At 44.9% G+C, this 13,968-nt stretch overlaps 1 protein-coding gene across 1 annotated transcript; it reads left to right on the top strand.

Annotated features, from left to right (window-relative positions):
- Positions 1-2,575: 2,575 nt before the first annotated feature.
- Positions 2,576-6,351, top strand: SDF2L1 (stromal cell derived factor 2 like 1). Its single transcript, XM_086761404.1, has 3 exons — positions 2,576-2,786; positions 3,596-3,792; positions 5,673-6,351. The coding sequence occupies exons 1-3, from the start codon at positions 2,618-2,620 to the stop codon at positions 5,949-5,951; spliced, it is 645 nt and encodes a 214-aa protein (XP_086617530.1). The 5' UTR covers positions 2,576-2,617; the 3' UTR covers positions 5,952-6,351.
- Positions 6,352-13,968: the final 7,617 nt, after the last annotated feature.

Raw genomic sequence — 13,968 nt, 5'->3', positions numbered from 1 at the left:
GCGACACATTTCTCATTCCTGTATGCTAAAAGCATTTGGCACTGCCAAATTCACTAAAACCTGTTTTTCAGGGAGGGCCAAGTTATACCTACAGGTGCACCTGAGTGGAAATGGTAAGCGGTTTCAAAATCCTTGAAAATCAAATATGCACAAGGATTGCAAGGTTAAGTGACTGAACACAGAAGGCATTCTAGTTGCATTTTACAGTCTCCCCTTCTACAGCACTGTTGAATTATCTTGTTCGTGTGCATAAACAAGAATCATAATGAGATTCTTATAAAAAAAAGCTGATGTTTCCGTTACCAGTGTGCACTGTCACATAATTTCTGAGGCAATTGTACCTGTAGCTTACAGCAGTCTACTAGAAACAATAGCAGGCCCTGTAGCAATGAGGTGGCTGTTAATTGCTACGGGTGTTTGACATTGATGGGGTTCTTTGTTGGCAAGCGTCCTAACCCAATTATGTTTCTAAAGTAGGACTGAAAAGCATTGTAGGGAGCACCATGTAAATGGCACTAAATGCACTGAGACTGAGCGACCTCCCAGAAAGATAGACAGGTGCCAGCTAAAGCCCCATGTGATTGATTTTCCACGGCTAAAATGGCAACCACAGACATCTGGTTTTGCCCCATTTGTAACAGCAGCAGCAAATGCGAGCTGTTGTCTTAGTTGTAACAGTAGGGCTTCTTAGAGTGACATAGAAATATGGCATTTGACTATCAATGGGTGCTTTTCTGTGAGCAAACGTTTATACTTCCGGCACTAGGAAATGAGTTTTTAGTCTCAGAAAAGCACAGTGAGTCTGTGTATGTGTGTGTACATTTGCACGTATGTGATCGAGTTCAGTACTTGGGCTTGTTTTAATGCAGCTCTGACATTTAAGTCAGAGATATTTCTCAGATATGGGTATAGCTATAAAATAGGGGCCAAAGCCAGCATAAAGAAAACTAACCACTCCATTGAGTGGTATCACATGGGCAGGAAGAATTCTCGCAGATCCAAGACTGGTAGAAGAGACAGAGAGTCAGCTGAGCATTTTACGATGTTTTCGCTAGCCAGCAATATTAATGTACTCTCTAAATAATCCTATAATAGGAAGTGCAGTGTTGCAGTTCTTTGCTGTTGCACATGCAGAATACCATTGTTACAAAGACTTAAGTCCCAAGGCAGGTGCCCTCCTACCTGGTTCCTTGCTGCTAAGAAGGTCAAAAGCTTTTGCTCTGCTAAAGTACTTTGTATTTCTGGGAGTGTTACAAGAGATTCACACCAGACCCTCTGTGATGTGATACATGGGTCAACCTAATGAGCAGTTTCAGAGGCAAAAGCTAATGGGCTATGCAGGAGTTCCTGTGTCCTTTGTCTGTGGTTGCTTCCTGTTGATAAAGGAGACTTCTTCAGTCTGCAAAACTATGCACTGAAGGACAGTATGTATGTTAATTTATGCAGCTGTCTTGTATACAGACTAGAGCTTAAAAATCTTTTTGTTAGAACAATGCCACAAAAAAAGACTGAATCACAGAAGGTGAACGTCCAGATCCAAAAGCAAAGATGTGATCACTACAGCTTAATGATACAGCAACCATTGTTAGTTCTTCTTTGTATAGTATTTATGTCCTGTCATCAGAAGCTCTAATATAATCCAGAAATGACTGGATCAGTAGTGTATTATCATGCAAGACAGCTCACTACCATGAATTTCCTTTGGTTTTCAACATTATGTTACATTTGTCTGTAAATCCCCCAAATGGGTACATACTTACACAACTGTAAGAGCCAGAACTGCAGGGAGGAGCAGACCTAAACGTGCCACCTGCCAGCTCTGAGGCAGAAGTGCCCTGAACGCAACAGCACAGGCCGACTGACCTGCTTGTGCCAGTTCTGGCTCTTACAGCTCCCTGAGGCTGTATCTGGACCCTCACCTGTACCTGGAGCTGGTTTATGTCCGACAGCGCTCTCAGTGGGAAGACATTTGTTCTTCCCCAGCTCTGATAATTGATTGCCCAGTCCTACTTGCAGCATGTTTTCTCCCAAGACCCTTAACAATCACTCAGACTCACCCGGATACTATTTTTTGTGCACCCCAGACTACATGTTAGACGAGAAGGCTGCTGTAACAAACCTGGCCTGCTCTCCTCCCACACAACCATTCTCAGCAAGAGCAAACTCCCAGGGAGAGAAGCAGGATTCCCGGCAGCCGGGGGTGAGACAAGGCTGCAGACTGCGGCAAAAGGCACCCGGGGGTGGAGGCGCTGTGGGCCCCGCTGGGCGCTGGGCCGGCCGACGGGGCCCGTCCCGGACCGGGGACCCGCCTGCGGCGTCGCCGGGATAAAACCGTCACGGCCTTCGTCCGCCTCCTTCCCTGGGAGGTGCCACGCCGCTCGCTCTGATTGGTCGCTTTTTTCCCCTCGGCCCAATGAGCTCCTCCTGCTGGCGGGCTCGCGGCGGTGAGGTCACTAAGCCGTGGCCCAACGCGGGAGCCAGGCCGAGCAGAGGGCGGGCGGGGATTGGCCGGCCGCGGTGCTGGCGCGAGACGATTGGCTGGGCCCGCGGAGGGGGGTGCGGAAGCGCGGTCCGCTGGGCGGCGGAGGGGCGGCGGTGCCGGCCGGGCTGCGGCGTGATGCGGGGCGGCTGTCGCCTCTTCCCGCTCCTGCTCCTGGCGCTGCTGCGAGGGCTGTGTCACGGCAGGGAGCCGGCGCCGGGCGCTGTTACCTGCGGCTCGGTGCTGAAGCTGCTTAACACCCGCCACAGCGTGCGGCTCCACTCGCATGAGGTCAAATACGGCTCCGGTGAGCAGGGCCGGGCCGGGGGGGCGCCGCGCTGTGGGGTCCGCGGGCTGAGAAATGGCGGGAGGGGAGCTGGGCGGGAGGCTGGAAAATGGCGGGAGCTGGGAAGCTCTGGGGGGGGGCCAGGCAGGGAGAGGGGCAGGAAAATGGCGGGGGGACAGGCTGTGAGGGGGTCAGGGAAGTGGCGGGAGGACAGGCATGAGGGAAGCAGGGAAGGAGGAGGGGGATGGAGGTTGCTGAGGGTCGTGTCCCTGGTGCAGAGGGAGCAGCAGGCCGGGGATGGGGTTGCGGGGTGCACTGGAGGCCTGGCAGGGAGGGGGGGATGCTGAGGACTGTGGTACAGGAAGATGTGCCCCGCAGGTCCTGGAGTGGGAATGTGGCAGGGGTGCTTTGGCCTCATCCCAGAGGTGAGCCCAGTTTGTGTCTAGGGCCTCAGCAGTACCTTCCCAGTGTCTGTTCTGGCAGCGAGGGTGCTGGTTTGTTTGGGGACACAAGGAACTTGGTAGTATTTTTGAGAAAGGCAGGATGGTGTGAATAGTATCCATCACAGATCAGATTTTCTTCTCATGTGTTCGCCATGAACTTTGACAGTCTGCATTTACTAACACATGCTGTGTTTAACTTCTTTAATCTGAAAGATTATTTGGTACATACATTCCCACTGCAGTCAGTAAACGGACTGTGAGAATTAAAACGTCTCCTAAACGTGAAGGCGTGAGAACATTCAAGCAAATTTTCTAGTTCTTTCAGGAGTTTTTGAACTGGGGAAGTGGGTTAAGTCTCCTGCCATTTAATTCATTTGATTTAAACAGGAAGTGGGCAGCAGTCAGTGACAGGAGTTGAAGCTTCAGATGATGCTAACAGTTACTGGAGGATTCGTGGGAAGAATGATGGCAGTTGCCAGCGTGGGACACCAGTGAAATGTGGGCAAGCCGTACGACTTACCCATGTTAACACAGGAAAAAATTTACACACTCATCACTTCCCATCACCACTCTCCAATAACCAAGTGAGTTGTTTTACATCTTAAGCTTTTGTACGAATAGTGCATGCTATTGACAATCTTAAAAAGCATTAAAAACTGGATAGAATAATCAGGCGTGGGTACTAGCTGCCAGAAACAGTATGCGTATCCAGAGTTCAAATGTATGCCTTTCTGCATCTTGCATATTTTAAATTTTTGACAGTGGTAAAATTTAATATGTGTCAGTATTGGTGTTTCACAGTAGTTTTAACAAATCTGCATTTTTTTAAATTCTGCACCATTGCTAGAGGAAAGATTGTTCTGAAACGTTTAGCACTTTCAGGGTGTAGGAGACAGGGCATCTGCCTCAACATTGTGAAGATTGCTCTGGAGAAAGGCAACAAATCATGTGTTATAACACTAGGCATTCCTGTATCCAAATTCCGTGGTGATCCAGTCTATTAGTTTCAGTCATTTTCTCGCTATCCCCATTTTAGTTCACTATTCTTATTTATCTGTCCTCCTTCCACAAGAAAAATGAATCTGCTCTCACAATCGTATTTATTTATAATTTTGTACATGTCTAGAAGAGTGTAATTTCTAACTGTAATTAGGTCCCAGTCTTGTCCTTGAACAAATACTTATCCAAGAAAATCTTTCTTAAAATAAATAATGCAAACTTTTGGGAAGTTTGTGATTAGTAGTCATTTTAGTCTTCCTTCAGGCTATGTGGATAGGTCATTACGTTCAAAATTGGAAGACCACTCTGTGAAAAAGGTTTGTCAGAATAATTCTTTAAAGAACAGATTGACTCTAAAACCTTTCCCCAGTTTTCATTTGTCAGTGTAGACAATTTGTATAACATTGTCATTAATGTAAAAATGTTCAGCAACTGTCACAGTGTTTCTTTGGTTTTGCTGTGTGTTTGCACAGTACCTAAGCGAAAGGAAAGCTTGCATGACTTCTCAGAGATTGACAGGACCGTTACTTGTGACACTATTCAAATAATGATGTCGTTACGAACACAAACTTTTATTTCTTATTCTTAACAGAAGTTGGATTTTAAATTACTATGTTGTCTTTCACACTTTTTGGACTACGTAAACTTGAATTACCATGACCCTAAAATTTTAGGTAGCTAGGTACAAACTATTGCAGTTCTGTTTTCAATTTGTTCATCACTTCTGGTTATCAGATTTTTAAGAAGTAAAAGCTATGTAGAGTCCTAAACAGTTGGAACTTAGCCTACCCACTTTCTGGAAATGCTTGGATTCTTTTTTTTTGGTGCATGATGAAATCTAATTTCTAATTTTTGTTTTAGCAGGAATTAATTTGCTTTAATGGTTATCTTTATTTTATTTTAAAGAGCTATTCAGCTGTCTGTCTGAAGAAAGAGTATAAACCAGAGTAGTTGTTGATCAAACAGCTTGGTATAATTTAGTAAAAAAAAGAATATGATAAGTTGAATTGTTGGAACTCTATGATAAAAATGTATGCTGAAAAAAACTGTTGCAATGGTAACTATGAAGATGGCCATACTACAAGACCAAATATCTACAGTTACAAACTTTTCTGGATGGGAAAAATTTGCATCATGTTAGTGTTGTGTCTTTTGAATTTTTTCTCAGAAAGATTGTTCTGATCACTGTGTTCAAGTTCTCTTTCATTTCATTCATAATGTATGTTGGGGTCTGTCACTTTTTTGCTCAGATTAGATGTTGGAGTTTGTTGGCACTTTGTGTTCAGATTGTAGTCGTAGAAAGTTACTTCTGGATTTGATAAATGCTGGCAAAGCAATGCTGCAACACTTTTTCTTTCCACTCCATCCTTGTCTTTAAATACTGGTGACTTTGTGATTGATGTGTGTGTGTGTCTTGGAGGTGTTTGCTGACATTTTCACTTCAGGAAGTTTGTGTCTCTAACAGGAAGTAAGTGCCTTTGGTGATGATGGCGAAGGAGATGACCTCGATATATGGATTGTGCAATGCAGTGGGACTTACTGGGAGCGGGAGGATGCAGTGCGCTTCAAGCACGTAGGAACTGAGGTGTTCCTTTCAATAACAGGGGAACAGTATGGCCATCCCATTAGAGGCCAACGGGAAGTTCATGGCATGCCTACTGCTAATCATCACAACTATTGGAAAGCAATGGAAGGAGTCTTCATCAAACCCAGTATGGACCCTGCAAAACATGATGAGCTCTGAATTGACAGAGGATCCAAAATGCTTCAGCTTACTCCAATGTTCGGGGATGCTAATCCTTGGTCTCTTTTAACGTCCTGCCCTAAATGACTGACTTTCTGTATTACTGAAGGGCATGAGTTCGTTCTAGGAATGCAGCACTTCTGCGGGGAATGGTGTCTGCCAGGTTCAGCTATTGGAATTTATTTGGCAAAATCCTTTCTGAATTTTCAAGCTTAATTGATGAAACTAGTTCATACATCTGTTAGTTTTCGTTGTCATTTGTTTTGCTTGTTACTTTTTCTCACATTTGAAGGAAATGGAAAAATGGACGTAATGCATTTCTGTAGTCCCAAGTCCAATAAAACTTTGTATTTTGTGATCTTTTTCCAATTATAATTAAATATTTGGAAACTGATTTCTACTTCTTAGCGAGAGAATGTTATTAATGAGAAGTTGGAGTAAGTCCAGAAAGGGAAAAGTATTTCTAAATATAGTGTCTTTTGAATGGCTTGAAGTCAGCTATTCAGCCTTCAGGAAAAATGTGGTCCATTTGAAAATTGCTTCCAGTCTCTCTCATGAGTTTCATTGTGTACTGTATTGGAAAGAGTTGAAAATATTGTGTATGTTGGAGTAAGAAGATGAAGTTTTAATTTATTCACTTTTTCCCAGAAGTTTAGATTTTCTGATAACGGTGATACTGCTAATTGTCAAATGATAAGACTGTTCTGCTTTATAAACTGGTGCAGAAAGCTACTGTTTGTTTAACATTAGAATTTTATAAAATTCCATGTGATGCGAAGGAACGGTTGAATTTGACTTATGTTGTACTCGCATGTCACTCTGCAAGATTAGTATAAAAATCCAGATTAATAAATAGCAGGGCGTATACCCATGTGGGGTTTTTTGTGTGCATCCAGAAGAGGAGGAGAAAGAATCTTGGAGAATGGTTTGGTCCTGGATTTTTGACAGAATAGCATGCTCTAGAGTGGCAGCAAGAAATCTTCATTGAAGAAGTTACGAATTTCTGTTTTCTTCTTCCTCTGTGAAAAGGAAAAAACTAATTCTTGACTGTGTTTGTTACATGATGTTACTGGAAATACTGATTAAAATTCAAAGTACCATACATTTTCTAATTGCTTTAAACAGAAAAGCTCACAAAATGAGTGTGAAAAGTCAGAAAATTCAGGTGTTCTTGTCTCCATGTGTAAACAGTTTAGTGATTATGGTCTTAATTAGTCGATCAGTTAAAGAAGCAGGAAACTGATTTAGTGTTTTTACAGCTCCAGTCACATGCTGCAGTGTTAGTGTTGTGTTGAGAAGGTGCAACAGGCAATTGCAGTTGAGCTTTATAAATACAGCTACTGACACACGCTTCGTGCTCTGTGATGCCTCATGCAGTTGTGCTGTACAGGCTAGCTTCAGGTTTTATTTAGGTGTTTGCTACTAGTGAAGACCTTCATACCCTGTGGAACAAGAGGCCTCTGTTACAGTTGTCTTCCGTACTTGATTATTTTTTTCAAAGAAAAAGGTAAGACTGTTTTTCTATTAATTTTAGTTGCATGTGTGCATTTAAGGATTAGGAGCATTTTGGAGGTCAAGTAGATTAGCTTTTGCTGTTTTGTATTGGAAGTAAACTTTTATGTGATGAATGTTTCAAGTTCACTGATATTCCTGACTAATTGATACTGAAGTTGTAGCTATGAAGGATAACTATGTAGAAACAGAACAAACCCTCTGCATAAGAAAAAAGCTGGCTTTTCCTTTATTAAAAAGGAGGGCTTTTCTTTTGAAGTTGGTATATGAGTGAACGCAAAGAGTGGTAGCATTTGGCAGAAGGGAAAAATAAATTTGGCAGTGAGTTTTCTGTTACTAAGAACTAAATGCTTTATGCCTAAACCATATGGGCTTAGTGTTCGTGCAGCTGTGGAATACTGAGTTGGCTGAGAAGGGGTAGAGCTGTGTGGCTCATCTTGGTCTGTGTGCCAGGTACTGCCACTACCCAATCTTTCTTTCTTGCCTGGGTGTTTCTGTCCCTAGCGAAGGTATTTATCAGTCTTGTTTATTGTGCTTGAGTGGGATCTCACTGGACCTTCCTCTTTGTGTTCTGGTTTTGAGACAAATTGGTTTGGTGAGGCTGAGAAGGAACTGACTTCTAGTTCTTACTGCTTACTTTCTGATATGATCTGTTTTGAAAACATCTGTACCTTCTGTTCCTAAAGAACCAGGCTACCCCCCCACATGTATCCCCAAATGCTTTATTTAAAGACATATTCAACAATATTCCTGTTAACTGAATTTCCTTCACTTTTGATTCTGACTGAAGTGTAAATGTCACTTGGCCTTAGTATTTCACTTGTGCATGTGTCAAAATAGATTTTTTTTTTTTTTTTTTGTGTCAATACTTATCATTATGAAAGTTGTGCTGAGGGACTCAAATAAGGTCAACTGAACTACATCTTACTTTAGAAGGGTCTAATACAGTACGAAAGTAACTATTGGTACTTATAGCACGCTAAATACAGAATACAAAGGTTGTAACTTAATGTAGGAAGTGCAAAAGCTTATAGCTGTGAAAAATGATGGCTTGTGATAATGTGCTTTCCTTTCTGTATAGCTTATAGATTTACAAAACGTGTGTTAGTATCTATTTAATATCATATTTTATGCTTTAAACTGAAGTAGTGAAATTTCAGAATCTGATTTGGCTATTTTTATTTACTTTGGCTGCTTACAATTCAACTTTTCAGTCTTTCTCCCAGAGTTGAGGACTAGAGACTTGGAGAATCCCAGTTTTTATATCGTTAGGTTTTGTTGTTCTGTTTTCCATACGACTTTTATCATATGCCTAAAGATGTTTGGACTCTTGGGTAAAACATGAAATACTGATATATATATATATATGGTAGTTGGGAATACTGGTTTTGCTTTTTTCTTTCCCTTTATTTTAAGGTGATAAACTAAATTTGATAATACTTCTTGACAAAATTCTCTAGGTACACTGAGGTTAAGTGAAAATTCTCTATATACATTGAGGTTAAGTGAAAAGTATTTTGTCTTCTTATGCTAGCAGAAAATAATCCTTTTAAATAACTGTCAAGTGCTTTCCAATTTCTTGCTCACTACTGTTACAAGAGCTCTTTGAAAAGATGCACCAGTTTGTTACTCTTCCTTTAAGAAAGGCTTTTGGGAGAAGAATTAGAGGGATACTTATTTATTGTTCTCAGTGGGAATTGTTAAAGACAATCTACCTACTTTAAAATCTCTAATTTGAAAAAAAAAATCTGTCAAATACTGCATTTTACACACATGTATGTCTGGTTCAAAGTAAAATGACAGTTCCTTAGACATGTTAATTTTGGAGTCAAGTGTGTGTGTCTACAAACATTTTTACTCTTTATTTCCTGAAGCTTTTTAAAGCTCTGTTTAACTGCTCAGCACATGAACACTTGCCACGCGTTTTGATCTCTCAGTATGACTGAGAACTGGTGTTAGTGCTTCGAAAGTGCTAGAAGAGATGTACTCTGAATGTCGAGGCTAAAGATAAACTCATGTTTTAATTTCATTTACTGTGTTTGGAGATACTAATGGGTTATATCTGTTCTTAAGTTCAATTAGCATATATATTTTTTTAATTAAAAAAAAAAAGGAAAAAAAATTACAGTCAAAACAACCCTTAACAGTGATGCTTACTCAGCAGTATCTTTAAGCCTGTTAGTTTTGCTGAAGCTTTTCTCTCTGCCTCTCATCTCCAGCACTGAAGCACTAGCTAACATTGTAGATGCACCATGTTTTATACCTGTACTAGACAGGCTGAGCCTTAGAAATATCTCCTTCCAGCAGGAGCAGCAGCATCTTGCTAGGTGTCTGACCCCCTGGTTGGCATGCTCACTGCCTTTTTGGTTAGGTTCCCTACTGGCAGCTGGGAAACTGGCTAAGAGCCTGTGAGATTTGTATATGCAGGGTGCCATGCTGCTGCCTTTCCCTCTTTTCTTGTTTTGATTTCTCATCTGTGCCCTTATGATTTTGCAGTTCTCTCTTCAAAGACATCTTCCTGTAATCCAGCTCTGGGCCACAGTTCAAGTATATTTGGTATTAATTGCTTCTGGGCTTACAAGACAGCACCCACGGTTGTGTCATTAAGCTTTCTAAGGAAACAAGTTGTTTTGTTTTGGTTTTTTTTTTTACCCTTAAACTGGAATACTCAGAGCTAAGGAAGCGCTTTCTTCCTATAGACTCCTTCACTCTATTTTGTGGTAGGAAGCACAGGGGATGGTTTGCTTCCTCAAGGAGTAAAATGTTCAACCTTACCACCTGGAGTTGCATTGGAAACACAAGGCAATTCAAAATTACCTTAGGGTATACAGCATTTATTATGTATGCAATTCACAAACAATAATACATTTTAGGGTCCTAAGGTTATTTTAAATACTTAGAGGAATAAATACTTTCTACTGTCTCCTCTCCTCCCACCAACATTCTAAGCATCTCAGTGCTCCCATGCTTATGAATCCTTTAGCAAGACCTTGAGTATTTATACCTAAGAACTTAACTTTTAGTCTGTGCAAAAGACAGAACACCAGGGTTAGCTCCTAATCCAGTTCCTTACTCAAACTTGCAATAATCTTAGTGGTGTGTGGGAATTGATTCGGAGGTGGTCAACCAATTCGTCTGAGGACAGAAGTTAATTACTTTGGGTGTGTAGGAGACAAGAAGGAAATACAGTGCGTACCTTGAAAGTAGAATTCAGCAGTTGCTCAGTTCAATACTTTTTTTTCCTGTTCAAATTGCAGCAAACTCAACTGATTATAAAAACGTTTTATTGTATTTGGTATTGTACTAATTCGAAATTAGGATAAAGTTCACTGTGGAATCCTTCTATGACAGCTCTGATACTGATTCAAGCTCCTGTTCTGTGAGGGATTCAGCTGTCTTCAGTCCTTTGGGGAAAATGGTGTCCCAGTCTGTTAGGGTTAGAAGTGTTAGGAGCTGCATGACGTCTCAGGGGCAGCAAACCCTCATGAAACACATTACAAATTAATCAGAATGTGTGCAAGCTATAAACCTGGCTAATTAGTTCCTATCTGCTTTTTTAACTGTAAAAATAATGTGCAGGTGCTGGCTTTGCATGACTGGAGGACTCGAGCTTGGACTCGGATCTAAGGCTGTTTGCTTGATCTTGATGATGGTCACGTATTTATTTACCTAGGCTTTGTTTTCTGAGGATACTGAGTAGTAGTAGAGGGGTGTGCTGTGCTGAAAATGGAAGCACTTGGGGTGAATCGAGTGTAACTCAAACCACAGCTAAACATATAAGAAAACAAGTACCCGATGTTGCTGTTTCTCCTCTCCTCGGCCCCATCTCTCCCTGCCCGGCCGCTGCAGGCTGGAAGGGTCGGGCTGGCTGCGTGCGTCCTCCCACCGCTCCCTGGGTTGCGGGTGCCCCACAGGGAGCCCTGATCTCCGGGGGTCGCTTTGTGCTCGCTCAGCCCCGGATACTGCTCCTTCCTGCCTGGGAAGCAGCCCTTTAGATGACTTGGGGGGGGGGGCGCGGATGCGAGCGGGTGGATGGATCTGCGGAGAATGGACCAGGCGCATCTTTCTCCGTTCCTCCCTCCCGGGGCCGGGCCGGGGGCGGCCGCTAGTGCGCGCTGCTTCTCCGCCTTCCGCGCCCGCCGCTCCCCGGGAACCGGGCGCCCGCAGCCGCCCCGCGGTGCTTCAGCAGCGTAGAGCTTTGGTCGCCTGCGAATTTATGCTCTTGGGTGGGGGGAACGACACGGCAAATAACATCTGCTTCCCCCGCGTTACCCTGCAAAGGCGATCGGCTGCTGTGAGACCTCCTGTGCGTCTCGCCCTAAGTGCGCTCTGCCAGGTCAGGTACTACTCTGTTATTTGAAAGGGAAGTTTAAAACGTTAGCGTAGGCTATAAAGTGATGCTTTAGGCGTTTCTGTTTACTATCTTTCTATAGGATCAATAAAGTGCGGACAAGGCTGAAGTCTGTTTGCTTACAGTAGACACTTAAGGCAATTACCTGTGTCATAAAATTAAATACCGGTTTCCGCTCAGTGGGAGGAGGAAAGACACAAAAGGATCGTTAAACAGGGAGCTCTCCTCCTCCCGTTATCTACAACAACCCCCTTGCATCTTGCCAGATCTCAGAAGCAAAAGCTAAAAACCAAAAGATCTGTTTCCAGCCAGTGTAAGATCCGTTGCAGGTCAGTGGTAACACTTACATGAGCACATCTTGTCCCTGGTGTAACTAACACGGCTCTCCTCGGCTCCTGGAGCGGATCCTGTGCCACCCGCTGCGGGTTCCCCTTGGCGTTAGGACGAAAGCCGAGCTGCCGTCTCCTGCCCAGACAGTACCGGTTTGCGAGCAGCAGGGAGGCTGCACGCCTCGGCTCCTGCCCGCCATCCCGCGGGGCTGCAGCTCCCGCTGCCTGCGTGGGTCACCCACGTCGCGTCCCGCCAGCCGTCCTCGGTTGCTGCCAAAAGACGTAGATTTTTCTGCAAATCCGCCCGGTGGTGCGGTTTTGGTTTCTCAGCATCAGCCGCCTGCCGATGCTCGTCACGTCTGGCGGAAAGATGATCGCGAACGGGAACCTTCTGCCATCCCGGGTACCAGTTTTTGCGGTCCTCTGGCGATGGCAGGAGGCTTCCTCCCGAACCCAAAAGTGCCCTCACGCCGCACTCTGCCCCCTCCCCACCCCTCTTCTGTTCCCTGGCTCCTGCCTGCTTCGCCGGGCGCGATCGTCGCCTCTTTATTGAGCCTCGCCCGCAGCAGCGGGGCGTGGAGGGGAGCGGGGAGGTCCCGCCTCGTGTGCGCAGCCCCGAGCCACGTGTGCCCGCGCCGCTGTCAGCCGGCCCCGCCGGAGCCCCCTGCAGCGGGCATAGCCCGGCTCCTGGCAGCAGCCCCGGGGAGGCCGGGACACGGCACCCGTGGGGAGGGTTCCTCGCCGGCTGGATGCTTCGCCGCAAGGACGTGGCGGGTCTGAACCCCAGGGACAGGGCTGCGCTGGGCAGTGGGGGTCCCTTCCCGGTTCTTCCGCTGCCTCCGTCCGGCTTCCTCTAGGCAAGGGGCAAGTTTACAGCCCAGGGGCTCAAGAGCCCGAAAGGCTACGAACAGAAGCGATGGGCTGGAGAATTGCAGGAGAGCGGTGCCTCCTTGTGCCGAGAAAACACAGCAGCGGGTCGGTACCTGCCCGGGAGAGGGAGCCGAGGGGCACTCGGACACCCTGAGCGCTTGTTCCCCAACCAGGGCGTCCGGAGGGCTCCGTGCTTGTAGAGACTCTAACTGTGTTGCTGTAGGGCTTGTGAGAGGGTTTCCAGCCCTGTCCGGCTGCTGACACTGCGAGGGAACACGCCTCAGTGCACCTCCAGCAGCTCCCATTCCCGTGCAGAAACTGATCTAGCTCGGTAACTGGCTTCGCTGGGCACACGGAGCGTGGTGTGATAAAATAATTGCATAGGCACTTGTTCAGTCACCGGTCTGCTCCACTTGTATCCTCCCCGCTTGTTCAAAATGGAAAAGTTCATAATTCGTGCCAGTAACATCTTATACCGGGATTGTGTCGTGTGTGTTTGTGACTCCATCGCCAAATAAAAAAAAAAAGGCTCTTGTAGCATGAGACCTGTGCGGCTAAAACAGACATCGCAAAGTGCAGAAAGCGAGGCTTCTCCTGAAATTGCACCCAAGGGAGCACCATTTGCTGTCTCTCTTGCAAATATTATACTTTTGAATGTATTACCTCTGCCTTCGCTGGGTGCGGGTGTGGAGATTATTACTGCCGAGCTGGAGGCAATTTTCTGTAAAGCTGCACAGCAAAACACGTTTATGTTGTGCTGCGTTTCCTCGGCGATACAAACGCACGGTGGTGAGGGTGGCTCTCAGTCGAGCTTAGACTTCAGTCTCCGGGGCAAAATAGCTTGAAAGGTTGAAATTTTTGTCTGTCTCCCTACATGGCCGCTGTTTTCCCTCATGAGATGGGAGGCTGGTTACTGTGAGTGATTAACTGCAACCTTGCTAAAAAAATCCCGGCA

Source organism: Chlamydotis macqueenii, chromosome 17 (assembly GCF_036417535.1).
Source record: "Chlamydotis macqueenii isolate bChlMac1 chromosome 17, bChlMac1.mat, whole genome shotgun sequence".
Taxonomy (NCBI): Eukaryota; Metazoa; Chordata; class Aves; order Otidiformes; family Otididae; genus Chlamydotis; species Chlamydotis macqueenii.
Note: the sequence above shows the minus strand (reverse complement) of the source record. Positions and strands in the feature narration are given on the sequence as shown.

Bases quoted from the DNA above. Each gene is read 5' to 3' on its own strand.
- SDF2L1 (XM_086761404.1), top strand. From the start codon at position 2,618: ATGCGGGGCGGCTGTCGCCTCTTCCCGCTCCTGCTCCTGGCGCTGCTG. The intron at 2,787-3,595 runs GTGAGCAGGGCC...TGATTTAAACAG, and splicing joins TGAGGTCAAATACGGCTCCG to GAAGTGGGCAGCAGTCAGTG. The intron at 3,793-5,672 runs GTGAGTTGTTTT...TGTCTCTAACAG, and splicing joins CACCACTCTCCAATAACCAA to GAAGTAAGTGCCTTTGGTGA.